We start from the raw sequence: 27,637 nt of genomic DNA, 5'->3' as shown, positions 1-27,637 counted from the left end.
GTTTCTGTTATTCTGGCCTTGGCTTCATCTTCCTTTTTTGTATTGTTTCACTTTGGTTGGGCATCTGGCAAATTGGGTTCATTTTTAATTCCTGCAGGTTCAAAGCTATACCTGGCAAGATCTGCCTTGTTACACAGGGTCTCAGTCTATACGTGGTATAAACATAATATTTTCTTGTACGTGTGAATACAGAAAAAAATTTTAATTCTTGACTGGAGCAAACCTAGAGGGTGTGTGAGTGAATATAGAGGTGTTACCTTAGAATATACCGGAAGTAGGATGTTAAGGTTACAGATGGCTTTGTGGTTCAGGCTGCGGTAGGTCCTCGGTTCTTTAGTAAATGACAGTCGACCACAAGGCTCCTGGGCGCTGTCACGGATCTGGTAATTAATCAAGCAGTTAATTGTTTATTTGCATCAGACAACTTCAATGTTAAAATTATTGTATATATATTAAGATGTGTATTGTGTATAGTGTATACATTACTGTATAATGATTAACTGTACCTTAATAAAGAGAGCCAGTCGATTCTCTTTGAAAGCATAGAAGCTGAACACGTGGTGCTGCCCACTTTTAGTCAGAGGAACCAGGTTTCCAAAACAATCTGCATATATGGGCTTTCCTTCCAGAACCTACAGAAAAAAATGTCACACATATTAAACAGCATCCCTTTCAACACACAGTGCATTTCAGACTTCAGATTAAATCAGTGGTGCTCAAGCTTTTAACCAGCTGGGCCTCAACAGGCCCCAACAGTGGAACAAAACATGATCTAACATGCATCATTAAGCATTTATGTGCCAAGTCGTAATATACATTAAATAAAACAGCAACAGACACACTGTTCAGTTACTGTACCATTTACAGTGTATCACAAAAGTGAGTACACCCCTCACATTTCTGCAGATATTTAGGTATATCTTTTCATGGGACAACACTGACAAAATGACACTTTGACACAATGAAAAGTAGTCTGTGTGCAGCTTATATAACAGTGTAAATTTATTCTTCCCTCAAAATAACTCAATATACAGCCATTAATGTCTAAACCACCGGCAACAAAAGTGAGTACACCCCTAAGAGACTACACCCCTAAATGCCCAAATTGAGCACTGCTTGTCATTTTCCCTCCAAAATGTCATGTGACTCATTAGTGTTACTAGGTCTCAGGTGTGCATAGGGAGCAGGTGTGTTCAATTTAGTAGTACAGCTCTCACACTCTCTCATACTGGTCACTGAAAGCTCCAACATGGCACCTCATGGCAAAGAACTCTCTGAGGATCTTAAAAGACGAATTGTTGCACTACATGAAGATGGCCAAGGCTACAAGAAGATTGCCAACACCCTGAAACTGAGCTGCAGCACAGTGGCCAAGATCATCCAGCGTTTTAAAAGAGCAGGGTCCACTCAGAACAGACCTCGCGTTGGTCGTCCATAGAAGCTGAGTGCACGTGCTCAGCGTCACATCCAACTGCTGTCTTTGAAAGATAGGCGCAGGAGTGCTGTCAGCATTGCTGCAGAGATTGAAAAGGTGGGGGGTCCGCCTGTCAGTGCTCAGACCATACGCCGCACACTACATCAAATTGGTCTGCATGGCTGTCACCCCAGAAGGAAGCCTCTTCTGAAGTCTCTACACAAGAAAGCCCGCAAACAGTTTGCTGAAGACATGTCAACAAAGGACATGGATTACTGGAACCATGTCCTATGGTCTGATGAGACCAAGATTAATTTGTTTGGTTCAGATGGTCTCAAGCATGTGTGGCGGCAATCAGGTGAGGAGTACAAAGATAAGTGTGTCATGCCTACAGTCAAGCATGGTGGTGGGAATGCCATGGTCTGGGGCTGCATGAGTGCAGCAGGTGTTGGGGAGTTACATTTAATTGAGGGACACATGAACTCCAATATGTACTGTGAAATACTGAAGCAGAGCATGATCCCCTCCCTCCGGAAACTGGGTCGCAGGGCAGTGTTCCAGCATGATAATGACCCCAAACACACCTCTAAGACGACCACTGCTTTATTGAAGAGGCTGAGGGTAAAGGTGATGGACTGGCCAAGCATGTCTCCAGACCTAAACCCAATAGAACATCTTTGGGGCATCCTCAAGCGGAAGGTGGAGGAGCGCTAAGTCTCGAATATCCGCCAGCTCCGTGATGTCGTCATGGAGGAGTGGAAAAGCATTCCAGTGGCAACCTGTGAAGCTCTGGTAAACTCCATGCCCAGGAGAGTTAAGGCAGTTCTGGGAAATAATGGTGGCCACACAAAATTTTGACACTTCAGGAACTTTCACTAAGGGGTGTACTCACTTTTGTTGCCGGTGGTTTAGACATTAATGGCTGTATATTGAGTTATTTTGAGGGAAGAATAAATTTACACTGTTATATAAGCTGCACACAGACTACTTTTCATTGTGTCAAAGTGTCATTTTGTCAGTGTTGTCCCATGAAAAGATATACTTAAATATCTGCAGAAATGTGAGGGGTGTACTCACTTTTGTGATACACTGTACTTCTGTGTACAAGAGAAAGGTGTTATTTTTGAAAAATAAACATGCACACTCAGGTAAATGTGTGTTGTTACCTGTGCAACAAAATACACCTCTGCAAGAACTGAATTAAATAGTAAGCCTATTTCTGAGCCCTTCCTTTTGAAGACAGGGAACTTGAGTGGCGCAGAGGTAAACCACGTTAGGCCACTACCAGGGTTTAGATCTCAGTGATCCTATCATTTACATTTACAATTTTGGCATTTAGCAGATGCTTTTATCCAAAGCGACTCACAATTGTGACTATACAATCGAAGCAATTGAGGGTTAAGGGTCTTGCTCAAGGGCCCAACAGTGGCAACCTGGCAGTGGTGATGTGGCTTGAACTGGCAACCTTCTGATTACTAGTCCAGTACCTTAACCAATAAGCTGCAACTGCCCCTGTCAGCCTGTCAGGAGTCTACACGGACATGAATGGCTATGCCTGGGGGAGGGGGGCAAAGGTGCATTTTACAGTGCATACTCAGTGCAAGTTCCAAGCCTGGATATGAGTAAGGAGGGTTTGTGTTAGGAAGGGCATCCGGTGTAAAAATGATGCCAAATCAGGTATGCGGACAAAAATAAAATGCTGGGGTGACCCATAGATACAGGATCAGCCAAAACAAGCACAGTTTTATAATTGGATTAACATGATATAATATAATAAGGGGTTCTGAATCTCTCTGGGCAGAGGGGTGCTTATTTTTGGTGCTGTTCATAGCCATGTTAAGCAAAGACTTTCCCCAGACATTTTTATTAGAGATCAGAACTGGCCCACACAATTGTTTCCTAAATGTAGTGTGTGTTATTGTCAATAAGTAGTTGTATAAATAACTGAACAGTGAGATTCTACACTCTGTAGAGTGTTCCTCTGTTAATCACAGTAACAAAAAAAAGAAGGCTCTCTCTGACTTGGGTGCAAACACGTACCTCGACGTCACGGCTACGCGCCACCTCAGTGAAGTTCTCCTGCTGTTCTAGCGTCTTATCCATCTTGTCGTCAGTCATGCAGAAGCAGCGCAGTCGTGCCTCAATAGGATCTAGCGTCTTCGCAAAGATCACAAATTTCGCCATGTATGGAACACATATGATCTCTCTGTAGAGCTGAGTGCAGAACCCCACTGACTCCTGAGCCTGTCTGCAGTCTATCAACCAAAACCTACACACACAACATACATACAACATTCAGAACCCCACGCACTCCTGAAATACATGTAAATGAACTCTGAAGATCAGAAACGTAAACAAGAAATTAAACATATGAACCAGAAACATGAAGATCAAAACAAGACAGCAAATAGTTACATGGAGTTATAACCATGGAACATGGTTGATCCTTTAGTCTAGTTCTAGTCTAGTTAAGAGTTTTACTGTTTTAGGGTGCGCTCAGGTGGCTCAGCGGTCTGATGCGGTAGATATGCACCACATCAAGCTGTGCTATCAACCAGGCCAGATGTCCATCAAACACAACTAACTGTGTCTTAGGGAGGTGGGGGTCAGATGGGTTCCTCAATGATGCTGCAAATGGGACCTCTGCTGGCTGACCAAGGCATCTGCATGACATGATTGATTCACTGATAGCAGAGCGTGATATGGCTCTCTGTAAGACTCCATTTGTAGCGGGTGAAGAGAAGTGGCTGAAGAATGCAAACATGTCTGAGGGGCCGTATGATAGTCGGCAGCCCTTCATGGTCAGGGCAGGAGTGTTGCAGGCAGCAGAGGTATTACAATCATGGAATTACTAAATAACTCAAATCTCACCCTCATTATACCACACACCCTACAATAATGTACACTATGTGTCACATGACAGTCCGCTGTTTACACTCTGTATATTAATAATTAATGAGGTGGGTGCGGGTGTATATAGGAAAAGGTGTACCAGTGTGTAGAGGTAAATGCAGATGTGTACAGTTCTGTGCAGGTGTTTTTGCTCACCTTGCGGAGACGTTGGTCGTAAAGGAGACACACTGATTAATGAAGGTGAGAGGAGTGGAACCTGTAATATCCTCCCACTGCGCTGGGGTGGTCCCACCTTCAAATACACACACACACTGTTAACACTCGTAAATAGTAATAAGTGAGATAATGATCTCTCTAAAAATGCTAATCACACACACCTGTGATGCTGCATAGTAGCCGCAGAGTTGGGGTATCTCCAAACGTGCCGCTGTTCACCTGGTTGGTGGAGCTTTTTGGAATGGGGATGGTCATGGTGATGGGTTTGTGGAATTTGCGTCTCCTAGGTTCCAGGGTAACGATGGGGCTTAACGTAGCTTTGTTTCCGAGAACCCTCTTCATGACATCGTCTTCTACTGGCTGAGCCTGTCACATGAGCAGATAAACCATACTAACAGCACTCAGAGAAATGTGGAGCTTTGATTAGGTTAGGATAAGAGTATGAGCGTGCTTAGTACCTGAAGTCCGACGCGGATCCTCTTGGTCAGAGCTCCTTCAGGAAACACGGCCTGCACCTGAGGAACCAACGAGCTGCTAAGCACGCCTCCCTCCGGACCGATCAGGTGACTGTCCTGCCGAACCCGAGACACCACCGCAAAGAACTGTGGGAAATCCCGTGTGATAATGCGGCAAATTCGCTTCTTCTTTAACTCCTCAGGTGAGTCCAGCTCTGCATCGAAAACCATCCCATTAGTAACCAATATCAAAACAGGTACAAAAACTTTGTCATAAATAAAATAATGAAAGGCCTGGGGTGATAAAATAAGCAGGTACAGGATTACCTATCGGGTGGTGGTGGTTTATGTTATGCAGTATATTGGCTATTGTATAGGGTGTAAAGTAGAGGGTGTATATAATACAAAGCATCAAGTACTGGATGTATATAGTGTAGGTGGTATAGAGTACAGGTGGTACAAGGTGTAGGATGTATAGAGTATATGGGGTAGGAAGGATAGGGTGTATAGAATACAAGTTGTATAGAGTGTAGGGTGTATATAATACAATGTGTATAGAGAGTAGGGTGTATATAATACAATGTGTATAGAGAGTAGGGTGTATATAATACAAGGTGTATAGAGTGTAGGGTGTATAGAATATAGGGTGTATAGAATACAGGGTATATAGAGTGTAGGGTGTATAGAATATAGGGTATAGGGTGTAGGGTGTAAAGAATATAGAATATAGGGTGTAGGGTGTATGTAATACAAGGTGTATAGAGTGTAGGGTGTATAGAATACAAGGTATATAGAGTGTAGGGTGTATAGAATATAGGGTGTAGGGTGTATAGAATATAGAATATAGGGTGTAGGGTGTGTGTAATACAAGGTGTATAGAGTGTAGGGTGTATAGAGTGTAGGGTGTATAGAATACAAGGTATATAGAGTGTAGGGTGTATAGAATATAGGGTGTAGGGTGTATAGAATATAGAATATAGGGTGTAGGGTGTGTGGAATACAAGGTGTATAGAGATGTAGGGTGTATAGAATACAAGGTATATAGAGTGTAGGGTGTAAATAATACAAGGTATATAGAGTGTATGGTGTATAGAATATGGGGTGTATAGAATACAAGGTATATAGAGTGTAGGGTGTATATAATACAAGGTATATAGAGTGTAGGGTGTATAGAATATGGGGTGTATAAAGTGTAGCGTGTGAGGAATACAAGATGTATAGGGTGTAGGGTGTATAGAGTATTGGGGGTATTGGGTGTAGGGTGTGTAGAGTATTGGGTGTGAGGAGGTATAGGGTATATAGGGGGTATATAAAGTATAGGGTGTAGGAACATAGCATGACCATCTTTCCATGTACCGCATACTGTGGTGGGTGTAAGGTGTAGAGTGTATTAAATAAAGTGTTTATAATAATACATTCTAGAACGTAGAGTGCAGCGTGTAGGATGTAGGGTGGGTGTAGTGTCACTTGCCCTCGTCCATGCCATTGAGGATCTGGTTGAGTTCCTCTTCAGTGTGCTCACAGTGATGTTCTCTCCAGCTCTCTCCAGTCTCACTGCGCAGTATGACCAGCTCTCTCTCCGAACCACGCAACGCAGCAAAGTGAGGAATCTCCACTATCACTGGCCTAACAACACACACACATACACACACACACCCACAATGATGAACCAGGTGAGCACTGAGAAATAATCACTTCCACAATGACCTGCAGACACACCAGCCTTAATAAAACTATTCTGCATTTACTGAAGGAAACAGAGTGTCTGCAGAACGCTGAAGGTGTTCAGAGGGTATGAAAGAAATTCATGACTGTTGTCAGACTGCCGAGTTTTTGACCATTTATTTATTTGTTTGTTTACATATATAGCAAATTTCCGCAACAAATTACCGCCCTGTCGTATTAAAATATGAAAATGAACTTTAGTTGAAACTGACATTTAAGTCATGGGTGTCCATACTTTCGTGGCTTGAGATCTACTATTTCAGTCGACAGGTCATTGCGATGTACTTTTATGGTTGGCCTCATCATTTTTTTTATGCGCTTCAGTTGCCTATACTGATATTCAGCTTTACAGGGCAACAACTGAAAAATCACACTAACCTTATTCTGATGATTCGCACTGAATGGTGTCACCCAGGTTTATGTAGTCCGGTCAATAGCTGCTGATGCCGATTCTCAAGCAGGATTCCAATTGTTCATCAGTAAGGGTGGACCGATATTTAGACTGTCTTTGCAGTGTTCTTGCCCGAATCGAATTGTTTTTGGTTTCTATGTGCTTGGTTGCGCACTCATCTTTACAAACAGTATGGGTTACAAAAAAAAAAAAAATGCAAAAATGGTGCAAACTGGCTACTGATGAATGAAAACTTTCTAGATTTGCAGTGCTTTAGGTGGGCTGAGGCGTAGCTATGATAACAAACCGCAAATTAAATAAAAAGTGGCCACATTTCATGTCAATCACGTTGACCTGTTTGAATGTGGCGCGATCTACCAGCGTGCACTGTGACTGATCGACGTGTTGAGCACCCCTGTTTTAACTTTTTTTTTTTTTTACCCCTTTTTCTCCCCTTTTTAGCGCATCCAATTGTTCAATTAGCATCGTGCTTCCTCTCTGTCTATGCCGAACCCTGCCCTGACGGAGGTGATTGAAGCTAACCCGTATCCCCTCCGAAACACGAGCAGCAGCCAGATGCATCTTTGCCACCCACACATTGACGAGTTTGGCGCCACCTAGCGTTGCATGCGGAGAGACACACCCTAAGGGCACCTTCTCCCATCTCTGTGTAAGCGCCTCCAATCAGCCGGCAGAGAACGCAATCGCATTCTGACAGAGAGAGACCCACATCCGGTTCTTTGTCCCACCCCCCACATGAGCAACCGGCCAATCGTTGCTCATATAGCCACTCAGCTTCGAGCCGGTAAAGCAAGGCTGGATTCGATACCACGCTTCTCAGAATCCAGCCCTGGTTGCAGCGCGTTTCTTTTACCGCTGCGCCACCTGAGCGGCGAGCACCCCTGTTTTAAATGTTATCTGTACATGTGAGTAAAGTATCAACACTGCAGCACTTATTTACATTTACGTCATTTAGAAGCAGTGGGGCTTGAACCAATGACCTCTTATTTTCGTTTGAAATTACTTTATAAAAGTTGGTTTATTATTTATTGTTGGGATTAAATTCATGTCCTCAACCAACATTATAGCTGCTTTAACAGATGTTTAGCAGGTATTAACCCTGGTAGGACTGTGCTTGATTTTGTACAATGATTAACACGACTAGATTGGGTGAAAATGGGAAAAAATAATAATAGAAAATAAAAAGAATAATAATAAATAATAAGGGGATTGAGGGTGGAGCCAGTTAGCATAAGCAATAAGCAATAGAGTGCTAGCATTAGCATATCCTACCCAAGGAATTTGGTTCCAGGTGGGCCGAGCTGCAGGATTCTGCTCACCAGACTCTCTCCCTCGTTAAGAGGGGGCGGAGCTGTGGGCAGGTGCAACTTCCTGTTCCATATGCAGCATTAAAGCAGGAGAGGAAAAGAGTGAGACAGACACACACACACAAATACAGACCCTGTTTCGCTCCATCAGCGTGGATCTCTCACCCGAGGAACGGCGACCCAGTTGGTCCGAGCTCTATAATGCGCCCTGTGATCGCGTCTCCCTCTACTAGGGGCATGGTGGCCACTCGGTGTCTCTTTACCAGTCTGCAGGTCACACGGGTCGGAGCTGAGCACTTCCTTGGGGGAACGATGATGCGCAGGCCGTTGTGACGGCAGCCGCGCATTGCCCCGCCCCTTGCATCCACCATAAAACTGACCAGGAATCTGATTGGTTGAGAGGGAGAGAGCTGATTAACATATACATATTCATAAGGGTTTAATGAATTATTGTATGCTTTATGTGTATGTGTGTGTGTGTACCCAGACTGCAGAAGTGTGTTAGTCAGCACAACGTTATCCAGATGTTCTGCGCCCCAGCTGAGCCGGTACGAGTCCTTCTCACACACTCTGGAAAGACTGGACACCTGATACATCAAAAATGGCAAACATTGTGATTACATTATATAAAAACAGTGCTGTTGAAATCTAAATGCTGATTGGTCGAAAGTTTAGTGCAGCCGTATCCCCATCGTTTCATCGGCCACTATGGTCATTTAAAATAGCTGTTCAATCTATTGGTCGGCTGGGCACCCTCTAGCAGGCATAACTGGCTAGTGCCTGCAGCAGACAAAGCTGGCCTTCAGTCTGCTGGGTGGAAAAGACCGGACTAAGAAGTGGAGTTATCAACGCTGGGTGAGGATCTTTGTTGGCCAGGGTGTCTGTACAGAAAGTGGAGGAGCGCAGAGATTGGGAGGTGGATCTTTGTACACAAAGCCGACCTCACACAAATCCACCAAAGTATGGGAGAATAGGAAGGGATTGATGGACTGCGCACACGTCAGAGGAAGTGTGTGTCAGACGAATATAAACACCCTCCTTGGATGCCGTCGGGGTCCCCAGCAGCGGATTGGCTGTGCTAAATTGGGACATTTCTGCTTTGCTCAAGTCTGTTAAGCTTCCATCAGCATGACCAAAAAAGAACTTTTGGCTGCGTTGTTGGCACCTGACTGCTTATGTAAACACAGGGTAACACAAACGTGCAGCTGCATCAACACAGCATTGTGTGTGTGTGTGTGTGTGTGTGTGTGTGTGTGTACCTGATGACTGGAGATGATATCTTCTATCAGAACTCCCTCTCTTTGATAATGAGGTGGAGCCCTTTAACACAAACACAAGCAAGGAGATGATTATACAAAGATCAGTGTGCTACAGAAGCTACACAACATGCAGATATGACATCATGTAAATACCCACAAACACACGCTTCTTTTATTTCAGTCCATCTTCACTAGAAGTAGCCACTTTCCTTACATAGTGAAGGTCTGGGGTTGTAACAACATATTGATAAAGTATTGACACACTAAGTTCAGAGAGACCCAGCACCTGTCCTGTTTTTTTTTTTTAAGTCAAGTTTAAACTTCAAGTGGCTTTATTGGTCTTATTTAAAGACTCAAAATAAGCTCTGCCACCGGCAGGCTGGGCGCCTACACGAACAACGATTGACTGTTGTTCGAAGGGAGGGTGCTGAAGGAGGTTCTTCAAAACTGATGCAATTACGACCTCTGCTGGGTGCACAGAGACAAGGAATACTGTGTGATCAGGGTGTGTCTCTCCATACGCAAAGCTGATCCACATATGAACTCGACTGGTGCCGGTGAAAAGATGCAGTCGGCTACTGCACACGTGTCGTCGGAGGTGTGTGTCAGTCACGGCTCTCCTCAGTCAGGGTGGAGGTCAACAGCAGTAGGGAGGAAGCGTAATGCAATCAGGTGATTTGATATGACTAGATTGGGAGGATAATTGGGGGGAAAATAGTGTCCAGCTTTTACATCCATAAATAACCACAAAGAAGACCCTCAACTGAAAAACTCTGATCTATGTACAATGTAAAATCAGTAGAGCATTTTAGACTAAAGTCGACTGACCGTGCCCACTTCACAAAGCAAGTTATATTAATGTGCTAGTTTTAGTGTAACAGGGGTCTTTAAAGCAGTGTGTGTGTGTGTGTGTTTGGAGTTTACCTGTCCAGGTTGTGGCTAAAATAGCTCATGCCATCTAGGTACTGTCCCGTTAGAGAATCATCCCCCAGTTCTCTTAGATCCTCGGCTCTCAGGTACTCCCCTCCATCACCAGTCATCGTGTCCTCACCTTTACATAAGTACATATAGAAGACAGAACACCAATCCACATGAAACGCATAAGAAAATTACTCAGGCAGCTGGTGGTGTGAAGGCTACACAGCAAATGGGTCTCTGGTAACTTTCTGTGTGGGTTTCATTCCAGAGTCACCATTTTTTAGCCCTTAGACTAATGAATAAAGCACTAATGAATAGGACTACACCATGTCAGCTATTTACTACCTTTGTTTTTGATAAACAATCGTGGGAGTGCTCGGGTGGAGCAGCGATTCATTACACTGGCCCACTGCTGGTGAGATCGGGGTCCAAATCTTAGCAGTGCTATCGACCCGCCAGCCATCTACACACATGATTGACTATGTCCTTACTTATCCTAATAATAGGCATTCGACTGTCCCAGTATTTACGTTAATTTATACTGGTGTTCACACAAAAACTGCACTTTTGCATATTTCATGTAGTCTGGGAAACTGCCCAATTACTCACTCACTCACTTTCTTAACCGCTTATCCAATTAGGGTCGTGGGGGGCCTTTCCCAGCTTTTCAATGGGCGCAAGGCACACAGTAACACCCTGGACGGGAAGCCAGTCCATCGCAGGGCAGACACACATACACACACCCATTCACCTATAGACAATTTAGTGTCTCCAATTAACCTGACTGCATGTTTTTGGACTGTGGGAGGAAACCGGAGCTCCCGGAGGAAACCCACACAGACACAGGGAGAACATGCAAACTCTGCACAGAAAGGACCCGGACCGCCCCGTCTGGGGATCAAATACAGCATTACAACTGCCTATTACCTACAGAACCTAGAGAACTGTGTAGCAAATGTGGTGAGTGGTACACTCACCCTCCTCATCGGAAACATCCAGAACCTCAGTCATGGTCTCAGGAACGTTCAGCTTGTGCTTCTCTGTCACCGTCTGCATCAGCACATCATTAACAACAGACATTAACAGACTCATTAACATCATTAACAACTGGCATTAAATTAATACTGTTATTTTTTATTTTGGGATGACTTACCGTTGTCATGGTGATGACCTCCTCAGTAACGACCTTCAGTGTATCCACGACAGAGATGTAGCCCAGGCGCTTGGCGATGGAGAGAGCCGTGTTCCCGTTCTGAGACAAACACACACACAGATAGGTTACAGTACGTCCGAGCGGGGACAGGTGTGTATGTACAGTATTTATGTTCATACACGGTGTATCTCACCATGGTAACAGTGTTGGGTTTGGCCCCGTGTTGGAGCAGGACGTTGATGATGTGTGTGTTTCCCTGCTGAGCTGCTTGGTGAAGTGGTGTGTAGCCATTCTGTAAAAAAGGAATCGAAAACATAACGCTGGCTTTAACAAGCAGTGACGTCAACATCAAGTTCATTTAAATAAAGTGACTGTACACTAGGTCTCAACAAAAAGAAAAATACTTTTAATGTTCTTTAACAATTAAAAAGCCAGTGCAGAGTTTTTTAATAATGCAATGTTAGCAACAAGTGTAGGGTGAATGGAAAATGTGTGAACAGAAAGCGAATGTTAAGTGAAAGTGAATAAAAAATAAAAAGGGAATGGGAAGTGAGTAAATGGAATGCAGATGGGTAGCTTAGTGAGTAGAGCTTTGGGCTATCAATTGAAAGGTTGAGGTTTTATCTTAGCTCTACCATGCAGACACTGTTGGGTTCTTGAGCAAGACCCTTAACCCTCTCGGCTCCAGGGGCAGCATACAATGGCTGACCCTGCGCTCTGACCCCTAGCTTCCAAACAAGCTGGGATATGCCAAAAAAAAGAATTTCATTGTACTGCACACCTGTATATGTATATATGATGAATAAAGGCATTCTGTTCTATTCTCTTCTATAAATGCAAGTATGAATGGGAAGATTTTTGTATTTTATTAGGATTTTAAGATCATGTTTAACACTTTTGTTACATTTATGACAGGACAGGTTACTGGTTACACAAGTTCAATGGACAATTTTATATCCCACACAGACAAGAGGAGAACATACAAACACCAAACAGAAAGGGCCCGGACCGCTCCACCTGGGAACCAAACCCAGGACCTTCTTGCTGTGAGGCGACAGTGCTGCCCACTGAGCTGAATGGGAATAAGCAGAAATCATGTGCAAACTGTAGGGATGTAACGATACACTCTACCCATGATGCGATACGATTCATGATACTGGGTTCACGATGCGTTTTTTCCCCGATTTTTTTAAACAAAATGAAATTGAAGACAAATTATGACAAAGTTTCCACTTATTATTTCTCTTTAAAATAAAATAAACTTTTATATTGTGCTTATCTTTTAATAATCTAAATAATGAATGCCCTTTTATTTCTGAGGTAGCCAAATAATGCTTATTGTGTAAAAAAACTGAAATGAAATTTAAAAACAAATCCCACGTTAAATAAAGAAATGAATAATACAAATAATGAAAGTATCCTCACAAATAAATTTGGCTGGAAAATCCCCTATCTGGCAACTTTGTGAAGTGCCGTCAACCAGGTGAGGTGAATAGCGCCAGTGCCCTCTGCTGTTTAAAGTGAATATCGGTTCATCTTAAATGAATAACCGATTCGAATCGTGGCACATCTGCACTGATTTTTAACTGCTTTGTGGTGCATCGTTACATCCCTAGCAAACTGAAAGTGAGTGTTAATAGAAAGCAAGAGTAAACAAGATGCTAACATATAAGATGCAACATAGGAAGCATGTGTGTGACAAGTGTAAGATGTGTAAATAGGAGGCATGAGCTACGTCTTACTTTGGTTTTGGAATTGACACCTGCACCGTGTTGCAACAGGAAGTTCACCATCTTCACATTGCCGTAGTGGCAGGCTACAATCAAAGGGGTGTAACCCAGCTATCAAAACAGAAAGAAATACATATAGAGAGCATTAAAGTGACAGTCTGGGTTTCTTCTTTCAGGTGACATTGTTCCATGAGCTATTAGTATCAGAGCAGGGACAATAGCAGTAACACGATTTGAAAGCCACGGCACTGGGTGCTCGGGTGGCACAGCTGTAAAACGTGCTAGCCCACCACTGCTCAGATCTTAGCTCTGCTATCAGCCAACCAGGCACAATGTAACTTTTAATCTGATGTGCGTGTGTGTTAACCTTGGTCTGGTGATCCAAATTGGCTCCGTATTTATTGAGGATTTCAGCAACACTGACTCTGTCCTCCTGAGCAGCGAGGTGAAGTGGACAGAGTCCGCTCTGTAACAGAGAGAGAGATGAGTACTGAGCTTCCAGCTTCAACACAATAGTTTTAATATCATGCTGACTGAAGATAGTGTATTGTCATTGACTTAATAGTTAGGGAAAAGTACACTAAATTAGGATTTAATGTAATAATATAAATACAATAAAATATTGCACAGCTCAGTGTATTGCACTAAAAAGAGAAGCCCTTAGACTTGTACAGAAACATGTTAAGTGTCAGGTTAGTCTTACTTTAGCATTTGCATTAGAATTAGCACCATGCTCCAGCAACAGGGCGGCCATGTTGTCGTGTCCTTCCTGTGCGGCAAGATGTAACGGGGTCATAACCTGTCGTGTCACTGCTCCGGCGTCTGCCCCTTTCTGCAGCAACACACGCGCTACCTGTAGCTCGTTCTTCCTAGCTGCAATGTGGAGAGGGGTGTATCCATTCTGCACACACACACACATATACACACATATACACCGATCAGCCATAACATTAAAACCACCTCCTTGTTTCAATACTCACTGTCCATGTTATCAGCTCCACTTATCATATAGAAACATTTTGTAGTTCTACAATGACTGACTGTAGTCCATCTGTTTCTCTGCATGCTTTGTTCGCCCCCTTTCATGCTGTTCTTCAATGGTCAGGACTTTCCCAGGACCACCACAGAGCAGGTATTATTTGGGTGGTGGATGATTCGGCACTGCAGTGACACTGACATGGTGCTGGTGTGTTAGTGTGTGTTGTGGTGGTATGAGTGGATCAGACACAGCAGCGCTGCTGAAGTTTTTAAACACCTCATTGTCACTGCTGGACTGAGAATAGTCTACCAACCAAAAATATCCAGCCAACAGTGTCCCATATGCAGCGTCCTGTGACCACTGATGAAGGTCTAGAAGATGACCAACTCAAACAGCAGCAATAGATGAGTGATCGTCTCTGACTTTACATCTACAAGGTGGACCGACTAGGCAAGAGTGTCTAATAGAGTGGACAGTGAGTGGACACGGTATTTAAAAACTTCACGCACACACTAACACACCACCAGCATGTCAGTGTCACTGCAGTGCTGAGAATCATCCATCACCTAAATAATACCTGCTGTATGGTCCTGACCATTGAAGAACAGGGAGAAAGCAGGTTAAAAAGATATGTAGAGAAATAGATGGACTACAGTCAGTAATTGTAGAACTACAAAGTGCTTCTATATGGTAAGTGGAGCTGATAAAATGTGTAAAAACAAAGAGGTGGTTTTAATGTTATGGTTGATCAATATATACAGTGTATCACGAAAGTGAGTACACCCCTCACATTTCTGCAAATATTTCATTATATCTTTTCATGGGACAACACTATAGACATGAAACTTGGATATAATTTAGAGTAGTCAGTGTACAACTTGTATAGCAGTGTAGATTTACTGTCTTCTGAAAATAACTCAACACACAGCCATTAATGTCTAAATAGCTGCCAACATAAGTGAGTACACCCCACAGTGAACATGTCCAAATTGTGCCTAAAGTGTCAATATTTTGTGTGACCACCATTATTATCACTGCCTTAACCCTCCTGGGCATGGAATTCACCAGAGCTGCACAGGTTGCTACTGGAATCCTCTTCCACTCCTCCGTGATGACATCACGGAGCTGGTGGATGTTAGACACCTTAAACTCCTCCACCTTCCACTTGAGGATGCGCCACAGGTGCTCAATTGGGTTTAGTCAATCACCTTTACCTTCAGCTTCCTCAGCAAGGCAGTTGTCATCTTGGAGGTTGTGTTTGGGGTCGTTATCCTGTTGGAAAACTGCCATGAGGCCCAGTTTTCGAAGGGAGGGGATCATGCTCTGTTTCAGAATGTCACAGTACATGTTGGAATTCATGTTTCCCTCAATGAACTGCAGCTCCCCAGTGCCAGCAACACTCATGCAGCCCAAGACCATGATGCTACCACCACCATGCTTGACTGTAGGCAAGATACAGTTGTCTTGGTACTTCTCACCAGGGCGCCGCCACACATGCTGGACACCATCTGAGCCAAACAAGTTTATCTTGGTCTCGTCAGACCACAGGGCATTCCAGTAATCCATGTTCTTGGACTGCTTGTCCTCAGCAAACTGTTTGCTGGCTTTCTTGTGCGTCAGCTTCCTTCTGGGATGACGACCATGCAGACCGAGTTGATGCAGTATGCGGTGTATGGTCTGAGCACTGACAGGCTGACCTCCCACGTCTTCAACCTCTGCAGCAATGCTGGCAGCACTCATGTGTCTATTTTTTAAAGCCAACCTCTGGATATGACGCCGAACACGTGGACTCAACTTCTTTGGTCGACCCTGGCGAAGCCTGTTCCGAGTGGAACCTGTCCTGGAAAACCGCTGTATGACCTTGGCCACCATGCTGTAGCTCAGTTTCAGGGTGTTAGCAATCTTCTTATAGCCCAGGCCATCTTTGTGGAGAGCAACAATTCTATTTCTCACATCCTCAGAGAGTTCTTTGCCATGAGGTGCCATGTTGAATATCCAGTGGCCAGTATGAGAGAATTGTACCCAAAACACCAAATTTAACAGCCCTGCTCCCCATTTACACCTGGGACCTTGACACATGACACCAGGGAGGGACGACGACACATTTGGGCACAATTTGGACATGTTCACTGTGGGGTGTACTCACTTATGTTGCCAGCTATTTAGACATTAATGGCTGTGTGTTGAGTTATTTTCAGAAGACAGTAAATCTACACTGCTATACAAGCTGTACACTGACTACTCTAAGTTATATCCAAGTTTCATGTCTATAGTGTTGTCCCATGAAAAGATATAATGAAATATTTGCAGAAATGTGAGGGGTGTACTCACTTTTGTGATACACTGTACATGTTTATAATGCAAAAAGTAAACCATATACTGTCTACTACAGGTTAGTGCTGTATCACCTTGGCTGTGCTGTGAGGTGATGCGCCTTTCTCCAGTAGCAGTAACGCCACCTGCTGGTTGTCATAATGAACTGCAATATGAAGAGGAGTCAAACCATCCTGTGAGACAGAAAAAAACGAAATGACAAGATAGCTGGCCTCACCATCTCTAAACTATGTGTAGTTACCTCATCTTCTGAGTAATTGAGTTACATTAAAGAATTATATGAATTACAATTTACATCCATATATTACAAATCAGGAAATAGTTGCATTTGTTGGGTAACAATATAAGTTTGAGTCACGCTAACCCACCACCTGGGTTCAAATCTCAGCTTTGTTATCGGCCAGCAGGACGCCCACACAGACATGATTGGCTATGTCTGGAAGGGGGAAGTATCCAAAAGCCCTGTGATGGATTGGTGCTCTGTCTTGGGCATATGCTTGTCTTATGCTTAGTGTTTCCTGTTGGAACTGGACCCACAACAACCATGACCAGGATAAAACAGTAGAGAAAAATGAAATAACCGATTAAACTTAATAGTTAGGAGGGATTCCCACATACTTTAGTCCATTTAGTGTGTGAAAATGAGGATTTGTATCAGGCCTCAGTGTTGAAGCTTTGTGCTGAGCATTGAAACATATGAAAGAGAACTCAATCAAACGATATGCCTATTTCTAAACCTATTATTCAGATAGTTAAAGATAGTGTTTTGATAATGGTTTGGATATAGTTTCCCCAGACTTTCCCTGCCGATCCCTGCTCTGATTGAGGAAAACGAAGCTAACACACGCCCTCTCTGACACGTGGGCAGCATGCCATATGCATCTTATCACCTACACTTTGACGAGTGCAGTGCAGCTCAGCATTGTGTACGGGAGAGACACACCCTGAGAGCAGGGATGAGGGCTCTTCTCATCTCTGTGCAGGCGCCATCAATCAGCCAGCAGAGGTCGTAATTGCACCAGTTATGACAGAGAGAGATCCCATCCGGCTTAGTCCCGCCCATTTCTGAACAACAGGTCAATCGTTGTTCGTGTGGCCGCTCAGCCTTAGCCGGCAGGCAGAGCTGAGATTCGATACGATGTATTCGAGATCCCAGCTCTGGTTCCAGCGTGTATTTTTAGCGCTGCGCCGCCTGAGCATTTGAGAGGTTGAGAGTTTCTTTAACAGTTCAGGTATGTGTAGTTGTTGTCTCTCTTTGGTGTATTTGGGGCATTCAGTCACCATATGCTTTACTGTGAGCCGTGTTTGGAATCTTTCACATGTTGGGGGAGGGTGTCTCCTTTTATAGTACGAAAACAGTACCTTGGCTTGTTCATCAGGCAGAGCTCTGCGTTGTAGCAGCAGTTTGGCCACCTCCAGACTTCCATACTTTGCAGTTACATGTAGCGGAGTAAACCCTTTCTGTGGAAACACACACACACACACACACACACAATCAACTACAACATATTCAGTGTAATATACATCTTACTGTAGTGTTTAATTTAGTGTGTGTACCTTGGTCATCAGTGAGTGGGTGGCTCCAGCCTCCAGCAGCACTGAGACGATGTGGGTGTGTCCCTCTCTGGCGGCGATGTGCATCGGTGTGTATCCGTTGGTGGTGGAAGCATCAGGATCGGCCATGTGCTGCAGCAACAGCTGAACGATATCAGCGTGACCCAAGCGGGCGGCGATATGAAGTGGTGTCTGATCCTCCTGAACAGAACCAGAGACAGAGATAAACTGATCAACATGGATCAGGAAAAATGTCAACAGTGCTCATTTATCTGGACCTTTTTGCAGCTCTTAATGTTGTACAGCATTAGAATTCTTATTTTTACTCTTGCATGTTGCATATAAAACTTCAGTTTTGCAGCCTCGCTACAGGTGTTCCTCAGGGATCAGTGCTTGGTCCACTTCTGTTCCCTATACAATTAACTAGTAATCTAATAACCACCTGGGATATCACACCAAACAATCACCCGCTAGCTCAAAATAACTTACAAACCACTTTGTAACACTTGTATGATATCTTACTCTTGCTGTAGCATCCACGCGAGCTCCATTCCTTAGCAGACAGCGCACCACCTCCATCTGCCCCGCCCTCGCCGACATGTGCAGGGCTGTTTCTCCTCGCTACACAAACGTACAGACAGAAAAACTTAATGAAGCAATAATACATTTCATTTTCATCAACCACTTGATGAATACCCTGAACAGAGTGCCAAACCATTGCAGGGTTTCGGCCATCCCACCCCCCTCAGACATAGCCGATCATGTCTGTGTAGACACCAGGCCGGCTGATAGCACCGCCGAGATTAAAACCCAGATCTCAGCGGTGGTGGGTGGGCTAGGATAATACACCGCTACACCACCTGATCACCTGCAGCTATGATAAGTATAATAAGTAAGATATTGATAGAGGTTAGGAAAAGTGAAGTACTAAAGTGTTACTGACGATGTTGCAGATGTCTGGTGAGGCTCCGTTCTGCAGCAGCAGGAGAACAATGTTCAGGTGTCCCATAAACGCTGCCACATGGATGGGTGTAAGACCCGACTGCAAGACACAAAGACAAGTTGAATTACTACCATGTTACTTTTTAACCTTTCAGCAAGCTACTGAAACTGAATGGTGCATGAGACAGAGATGAGGAATGGAAATGGTGTGGTGGTGTAGATTATTCTGTAATTGTAAAGGGAAGAGAGGACGATGGAGGTACCTCTGTGATGGCCTGGATGGAGGCTCCATATTTCACCAGCAGCTCCATTACTTTCACTCTGTTCTTCTTACAGGCGATGTGCAGTGGAGTGAATCCATTCTGTCACACACAAAGCCAGTCATTATTAATAGGTGCATTATAGGTGCATCGGTCGGCATTTTTAGGGGTAATTCTGATTTCTTCACAGCCATTTCTAGTTTGTTAATGGAATGTGCATTTTGGCTATCACATTAAATTATTTTTTGCGCACTTTTTAACCTCCATTTATTAAGAATTAAAAAAAATTTACATCACTTTTCTACATAGTCCTTTGCAATGCACCGCTGCTTTCACATCATCATCACATTAAAATATTCTTCCCCTTAAAGCTTCTTTGAGCGTCCAAAAAGGTGGAAATCAGATCTCACCAAGTCCGGACTATAAGCGTCTCTCAGTTTCTCAGTCTCCTAATTACTACTCCTCCCACCCTCATGTTTCTAACCAAAATATAAAAGTGCAGAAACTTTTTGAAGATCCCTCATACATTGTGTTTGATCAAAAGCAAATTCAGAAACAAGAACTGCAAACTATTGTTTGCTTGTTTACTTATTTATTAGGGTTTTAACATCATGTTTTACACTTTGGTTACATTCATGACAGGAACGGTAGCTACTCATTACACAATATTCACCAGTTCACAAGGTTATAACAAAAACAGTCTTGGACAATTTAGTGTCACCAATTCACCTCACTTGTACGTCTTTGGACTGTGGGAGGAAACCGGAGCACCTGGAGGAAAACCCACACAGACACATGCAAACTCCGCACAGAAAGGACCCAGACTGCCCCACCTGTTCTGTTATACTGTTTCTTTAAAAATGTTTCCCTACTCAGTTAAGAAAGTCCATGTTAGCAAACCTTTTCTCTTAGTCCACATCTTATCGTGATACCTTAACCTTGTACACTGGCCTCCTTTTATCCTGTTTTCTACTCTATTTTTTAGCCACTCCCTAAGCCCATACCCCTTACCAAGCCTTACAAACACACAAAATCAGATGCACACTAATGATTGTTATTTGTACACAAAACAACTGTCTAAGCTGCTGGTTCAAATATACATGGTACCTTGTAACTCAATGTCCCCTAAACTCTAAATCTTTGAAACTCAAAATTTGTATCTGTGTTTACAATAGCCACATATTTTACATAAGCCTAAATTATATGCAGTTCCACAGGACCATGGAACACATTAACAGGTTTCCTATACATCCTTATGGGAAAAAATACCTTGAAACTCAATGCCTTTTAAACACAACGACACTCCCAGAACCAACTGATGTTAAGTTTCAAGGTACCACTGTACATCATTAGTGTTTAACTAACAGCTTATCTTCTGAACCAGAAGTCGTGTACTGTATTGTTGTTTCCCGAATTACAAAAATAGCTGTAATTGCTACTGTGTTGTGTTTACATGATTTACATGGTTGCCAATTACTTCAAGTCAGGTTACCAAACCCACAGAGCATTATGGGAAATATTCAACTGTCCTAATAGTGTGCCAAAATCTCCTGCAAACTCTCAAGTTATCAGTTAAGGGAAGCAGTTCAGCATACAGTATTTTACTGTGAATCCTTACAACCTTAAACTTAACATGTGAGTGTATGCGTGTGTGTGTGTGTGTGTTACCAGTGCTCGAGCATTGGGATTGGCTCTCTTATCCAGCAGCAGTTTAGTGACTCTGTAGTGGCCACAGTGGGCGGAGACATGCAGAGCGGTCAGGTAATCAAGAGTGACATCATCGACCGGTGCCTTGTACTGCAGAAGGTGCTTCACACAGTCGACGTGATCACCCTGCGCCGACATGTGCACTGGAGACAGTCCGTTCTGTGTGGAGAAAGAAGAATAAATGCTAGTAATTGTAAGTTATCGTTTTTCAATGACTACAATTATATTCACCTGCTATTTTATACAAATACTTGTTATGTTTTTGTTCATTCTTGCTTGATACAAGACATCCACTGCTCAACAGTTTATGGTTGCTGTTGTTTGATTCTCCTCTTCAGGATAAATCATTCATTTTTACTAGGAGACAGATCTGGACTGCAGGCAGGCCAGACAAGCACTCGTTGATTGTTTCACAAATTGCAGAGGCTGAACTTTTGATGGATTCTCTTTTATACACAATTTTATCCCCTCAACTATTACCAGCTCACCCTGCTTATTGTAGAATGTTTCAAAATAATGTAACTGAAACATTTATAAAATGTTTATAAACTTCCGCTAGCACACCAGCGCCGAGATTGTGAACACCCCGGTTCGAGTCTGGGCTCTATTACTGGGCGCCGTCTAGCGGGCACAATTGGCAGTGCCTGCAGCAGACACAAATTGGCCACCGTGTCTGCTGGGTGGGGAAATTTACATTTACATTTTCGGCATTTAGCAGACGCTTTTATCCAAAGCGACTTACAGTACTGTGACAGTATACAGTCTGAGCAATTGAGGGTTAAGGGCCTTGCTCAAGGGCTCAACAGTGGCAACCTGGCAATGGTGGGGCTTGATCCGGCAACCTTCTGATTACTAGTCCAGTACCTTAACCGCCAGGCTACAACTCCCCTCTAAAAGGAGCAATACCAAATGACCAGAAATGACCGGACTAAGTGGGTGGGGTCTTTAAATGATGTGCAAGGACCCTGGTTGGCAAACTGAGGCGTCCGTGCAGAAGCAAGGGTGTAAAGAAGGGGTCCGCTAGGACTGCGCACGTGTTGGAGGGCACGTGAGCAGCAAATATAACCTCCTCGAACGCAAGCAGGGATCCTCAGCAGCGGAAGACAAATTGACTACGCTAAATCATGAGAAAAAGGGAGAAATGCATAAATAAGTAACAGTCTAACAACTATCCAGTTAGAAGTCATGTTAGGTACTGGACCTTCAGTTAGAAGGACAAAGCGGGCCTTGTGTCTCAAAATGGTAAAATTTATAAAACAAATAGCGAAAGGCTGTATGGCTATGAAGTAATTATTTTTAATCAATGCAGCAGCTACAGGGAAGTCCACTGAAGAGATGTAGAAGCACTGGGGTGTGGTGGCCGCAGTAGGGTAATGTAGCAGCAGTAAGATGATCTGACAGCAGTGGGGTGATGAGGCAACCATCAGATAATGTATTTGAGTGTAGTGTGGTGCAGGGTTTTTTCAAGCAACCCACATTTTGTTCATGATTTTTACCACAACCCAGGCAACACATTAAAAGAAAACACATCACATTCATCAAAACAAAACACAACACAAAACGAAATATACTTCGTTAATAAAATTTGTGGCAATCTGGTCCCACTGTGGTGTACGTACAGCCTCCACAAGAGAGCGTTCGTGTACAAGTTTTTATGTGTCTGTTAAAATGTGTTTATTTAATTCTTATGATTTTCATCTGTGAATCATTGTGTGTACCTTGGTTCGAGCCAGTATAGGAGCTCCCTTCTCTAACAGCAGTTCCACAGCTGCATCATGTCCACTTCTAGCTGCACAGTGTAGTGGAGTCAGTCCATCCTGTTCAACACACACACACACTGTTGGTAATTGCAAGTATTTGAAGACCCCACCCACATATTCAAGCCATCTCTACCTGCAGGCACTGTCAATTATGCCCACTAGATGACACCCAGCAGACAGGTGGCAATGCTGAGTTTGCAGAACTCAGAACTCAGAACTCTGGGCGCCAAGTATTTAAAAATTCACAGTTTTTTTTTGCTCCTTTTGCACAATGCAAAGGTGGCGCAGCGGGATATTCTGCTAGTACACCAGCTCCGAGATTCTGAACTCCTCGGTTCGAAACTCGGGTTTGCCACCGGTTGGCTGGGCGCCATCTGATGTCAAAGGGGATGTGTACCAGCCCACACAGTGAAATTAAATGTAATCAAACTGGGACAATCCCAGTTTGATTACATTTCATTTCAATGTGTGGGCTGGTACACATCCCCTTTGATATCAGCCAGCAAGGTCAGATATCAGGGCCAGCAAGGAGCCACACTCCACCCTTCTTTTTCATCTCGTGCTGGTGCCTCGACCAGACAGCACAAGTTTCTGTTGTAGTAGCAAAAGAAAAACCCTTTTCTGACAGTCTCTCCCTCAGACGTGACCAGCTGTGTGTGTTAAGCACCACACCTGACCAGGCCAGTAGCAGCATTGAGACTTCAGGTCAGTAGCTCAATGCCCCCGCAGAGGTGGACTAACCTATCTCCCAAGCACCCACCCTATGCAGAATTTTGCTGTTTTACCACCTGAGGGCAGCATTGTTAGTAATAACAACCACAATAAATTACTGACCAATGCACAATTACTGCATGACCTTCAGAGGATACTTTATACTCACCCTGGTTTTAGCGTCGATCAGCGCCCCTCTATCCAGCAGCAGCTCCACCATTTTGGTATTGCCCCTTTTAGAGGCCACATGCAGAGGGGTGATACCGTTCTGTACAGGACAAGAGGATTATTATTACCTATTAATAACAATACTGTACATTTAAATGGAGATACATTTCATACAGTGTAAAGCTGTGTTACACTGATCTCTGATTAGGTGACAACCAATGGATGTGTAATGATAGCTACCATAGTTTCCATTCTGTGACTGGTCCAACTGAGGGACTTTAAACTAAATGTATTATTATTTATTAGGATTTTAACGTCATGTTTTACACACTTTGGTTACATTTATGACAGGACAGGTAGTTACTCGTTACACAAGATTAATCTCAAATTAATCTAACTGCATGTCTTTGGACTGTGGGAGGAAACAGGAGCTCCCGGAGGAAACCCACACAAAGACTAGGAATCAAACCAAGGACCTTCTTGCTGTGAGGCGACAGTGCTACAAACTAAGCCACTGTGCCGGCCCCTTAAACTAAATTAAACCAAATTAGTATGGACTAACATTTGGTGCATAAAATTGTCTTAAATCCCAGTTAGTTTACACCATTATGATCCACTATGTATGAACAAGAAGCTCCCTGTGTTGTGGTCATCACAGCACAGCAACAGAGCTCTGCTAACAGTCACAGACACACATTTGTAAGTTTGAACACAGCATGAAATCTTGCCCATCTCTGCTCTGTGATCGACCAACTGTGTACATATCTGCTCTGTGATTGGCTGAGAGCTTTACCCTGGCGGTGAAGTCGACGGCAGCACCGCGGTTCAGCAGCAGCGTAGAAACGTTAACGTTTCCGTAATGAGCAGCGATGTGGAGAGGAGTAAATCCACTCTGCTCAGAAAAACGAGGGAGGAAACAGGAGGGGAAACGAAAGGGGAGAAGGAGCAAAGAGAGAAAGAGCCAGATTTATTAAGTGCACATGCTTAGTGGGTCAGAAAGTGCACTGGCATAACATGCAGCATGCTAATGAAATAAAAAATCTAAGAAAAGATGTGGACTCAATAACAAGCTTTATAACACCAGGCATGCATCGAAAGAAAGTCATTTTCATTCAGTCATATGGGCAGAAAGAAAAAGATACTAAAGAGATGCTGATGATAAAACGCTTTAGCTGCTTAAACATCAGTGCAGCTAAGAGCTACAGACTAATGTAGAATAAATATTGAAATGTAGATGGATGTTCAAATGTAAATGTCATGGCTGACCATGCCTTACCTTTCCGCTCTGACAGACATAGTACAATTTAAAAAACAAAATTAACACGGAGTGAAACATGGCCTATTAACTACTAAACACCAAAGTGCATGACAAGACCTAAGAAGCCAGCATGCAGAATCACTTCAGAAATGCCTGTTTTGTGAACAGAACTATTAATACAGACAGATTTGAAATGTTGTATCACACAAAAACAAACACACTGGGTGCCAGTTTCTTATAAACACAAGATAATATAGTACAGTGGTGCCTTGTAACTCGACATCCCCTAAACTTGACGCCCTTCGCTGAGAAATTTGTACCCTTAAACTCAATGTGTGCACGACTGAGGCTTTGTTCAGCGCTCGGCTTGAGCGGTGCGGTAAAACGTCATCAAAGTGCAAATATGAGACGAATCTGCATTTGTGTGAAATAACTGTCAAATCCACTCTGAAAGCTCCACATGTATCTGTGTTTATCTGGATTTTCCTCCTGTTTCACTTTTAAACTTGTGTTACAGCTCGAGGTTCTGAGAAATGGTAAGAATCACCTTTAGAAATCTTTCTAAACTTATTAAAGCTATTTAAGTGACAAAGTTACAAATAAATTATTTTCAAAGTTTTACTGACCAGTTTAATTGCACTTTGGAAACACAAATTTTAATTTGTATCAAGCAATAATGGGCAAAAAATCCACTTGCAGAAATAAGTGTGGAAAATCACAGATCACAGCAAGTGTTAGTGCTAGGATGTTGCTAAGCGGCTGCAATAGTCTACCAGATGGAATCACATAGCTTGGAATTACATAGCAACACCATAGCAACCATCTGGGATACTATAGCAACCACGTAAAAATATGAAATCAATCATATGAAATAAGCTAACAATAGTTTAGCAAAACAATAGCACTTATCTGAAATACCAGAACATCTGGTTCCGCAGTTTTCGCTTACTAAAGCAGATGTTCTGGTATTTCAGATTGTTAGCTTATTTTATATGGTTGCTCTAATATTTTTACGTGGCGGCTATAGTATCCCAGATGGTTGCTATGGTGTTGCTATGTAATTCCAACCATTGCTAGCAGGTTGCTACAGTATTTTAAGTAGAAACTGTTGGATTATACTATTTGTATGAAAGTGGGGCTGTACCTAAAAAAGAAACTGGCACCTTAGTGTGTTAATACTAACAGCCACTGGGTTCAGAGTGAAACAGAACATGTATGCAATAAGACTGAACCAACAGAACTGAACAGAACCGTAGCAATGCACAGATGTGCCCACACACACACACACACACACACGGTCAGGGGTCCTTCAAGTTTTTTAATGCCCCCCTGGTTAAGAACTACTGATATAAATAGGTCCAGCATGCAGTTTTAGGTTAAGTGTTCTAGTTGTAAGCAGATACATTTGGAACACACACACACACACACACACACACAAATACAAGAGGAAAATAAATGATAAAGGAAAATCAGTACCTCTGTTGTCCTGTTGACCATCATCTGAAATAGCAGGAAGAAAAACACACCCATTAACCATCTTCAACCCAACGTTCCTAGTTCTTATGTTTGTTTATTGTTTATTGGATTTTAACGTCATGTTTTACACTTTGCTTACATTCATGACAGGAACGGTAGTTAACATTACACAAGATTCATCAGTTCACAAGTTTAATGTCAAACACAGTCATGGACAATTTAGTATCTCCAATTCACCTCACTTGCATGTCTTTGGACTGTGGGTGGAAGCCGGAGCACCCGGAGGAAACCCACGCGGACACGAGGAGAACATGCAAACTCCACACAGAAAGGACCCGGACCTAGTTCTTATGTAACGTAAGTAAATTACACTTCTGATTTAAAAAGAGAATCATACTCTCACAGGTCCAGGCATTATCTTTAGCAAGCTTTAAAATCTGGAGAAACGTGTCAGAGATTCTGGCTTAAATGTAGGTAAAAACCAAGTCTTATTAGACTGTGAACCAATTTTTGAGGTATTTTAAGGTAGAATTTCATAAGCTAATCTCTGCTCCATAAAGGTGGAGCTTAAACAAAGCAGGCACTAAGGGTCTGTTTGAAAACCTAGTGAGCTGCCTTGCTGCCTACTGCCTACCTGGGCAGCTGCCTCAGTAGAAAGGATTCTAACAAGATATCAAACTCATAAGGCAGATTATTTAGACGCACTACTTAGACAGCGATTACGTCACAGCAGTTTTCACTTACTAAGCTAATACAGTTTGTCTCAGGCCATTCAAACCAATGGGCTGAGGTGGCACAACCCGCTAGCATGCCAGCTAACACTTCCCTCTGTGTACCGAAAACGGTTAAAGTCACTGACTAGACCAAATTTGCAAATAAATCATACTTCACACGTTTATACAAATTAAAAATCAATAAGAATGGGCACCCCGGTGGCGCAGCGGGATATTCTGCTAGCACATCAGCGCCGAGATTCTGAACTCCTCGGTTCAAAACTCGTCGTTGCCACCGGTCGGCCGGGCGCCATCTAGCGGGCATAATTGGCA

The 27,637-nt window shown here is 43.2% G+C and overlaps 1 protein-coding gene across 1 annotated transcript in view; it reads right to left on the bottom strand.

Annotated features, from left to right (window-relative positions):
* Positions 1-27,637, bottom strand: part of ank2a (ankyrin 2a, neuronal) — a 64,866-nt gene that overhangs the window by 26,215 nt on the left and 11,014 nt on the right. The window contains exons 7-34 of the mRNA XM_063008480.1: positions 26,592-26,615; positions 24,651-24,749; positions 23,859-23,957; positions 22,937-23,035; positions 21,180-21,377; positions 19,515-19,613; positions 19,253-19,351; positions 18,832-18,930; positions 18,313-18,510; positions 18,118-18,216; positions 16,830-16,928; positions 14,146-14,343; positions 13,810-13,908; positions 13,455-13,553; positions 11,906-12,004; positions 11,713-11,811; positions 11,537-11,609; positions 10,566-10,692; positions 9,642-9,702; positions 8,548-8,969; positions 8,348-8,446; positions 6,410-6,564; positions 4,942-5,153; positions 4,645-4,849; positions 4,463-4,559; positions 3,455-3,683; positions 507-632; positions 258-380 (exon numbers count right to left, since the gene is read on the bottom strand). Coding sequence (XP_062864550.1) covers positions 258-380; positions 507-632; positions 3,455-3,683; positions 4,463-4,559; positions 4,645-4,849; positions 4,942-5,153; positions 6,410-6,564; positions 8,348-8,446; positions 8,548-8,969; positions 9,642-9,702; positions 10,566-10,692; positions 11,537-11,609; positions 11,713-11,811; positions 11,906-12,004; positions 13,455-13,553; positions 13,810-13,908; positions 14,146-14,343; positions 16,830-16,928; positions 18,118-18,216; positions 18,313-18,510; positions 18,832-18,930; positions 19,253-19,351; positions 19,515-19,613; positions 21,180-21,377; positions 22,937-23,035; positions 23,859-23,957; positions 24,651-24,749; positions 26,592-26,615 — 3,735 coding nt within the window. The remainder of the gene's footprint in view (positions 1-257; positions 381-506; positions 633-3,454; positions 3,684-4,462; positions 4,560-4,644; positions 4,850-4,941; positions 5,154-6,409; positions 6,565-8,347; positions 8,447-8,547; positions 8,970-9,641; positions 9,703-10,565; positions 10,693-11,536; positions 11,610-11,712; positions 11,812-11,905; positions 12,005-13,454; positions 13,554-13,809; positions 13,909-14,145; positions 14,344-16,829; positions 16,929-18,117; positions 18,217-18,312; positions 18,511-18,831; positions 18,931-19,252; positions 19,352-19,514; positions 19,614-21,179; positions 21,378-22,936; positions 23,036-23,858; positions 23,958-24,650; positions 24,750-26,591; positions 26,616-27,637) is intronic.

Source organism: Trichomycterus rosablanca, chromosome 14 (assembly GCF_030014385.1).
Source record: "Trichomycterus rosablanca isolate fTriRos1 chromosome 14, fTriRos1.hap1, whole genome shotgun sequence".
Taxonomy (NCBI): Eukaryota; Metazoa; Chordata; class Actinopteri; order Siluriformes; family Trichomycteridae; genus Trichomycterus; species Trichomycterus rosablanca.
The sequence above is the reverse complement of the archived record's forward strand: the minus strand, read 5'-3'. Positions and strand labels throughout refer to the sequence as shown.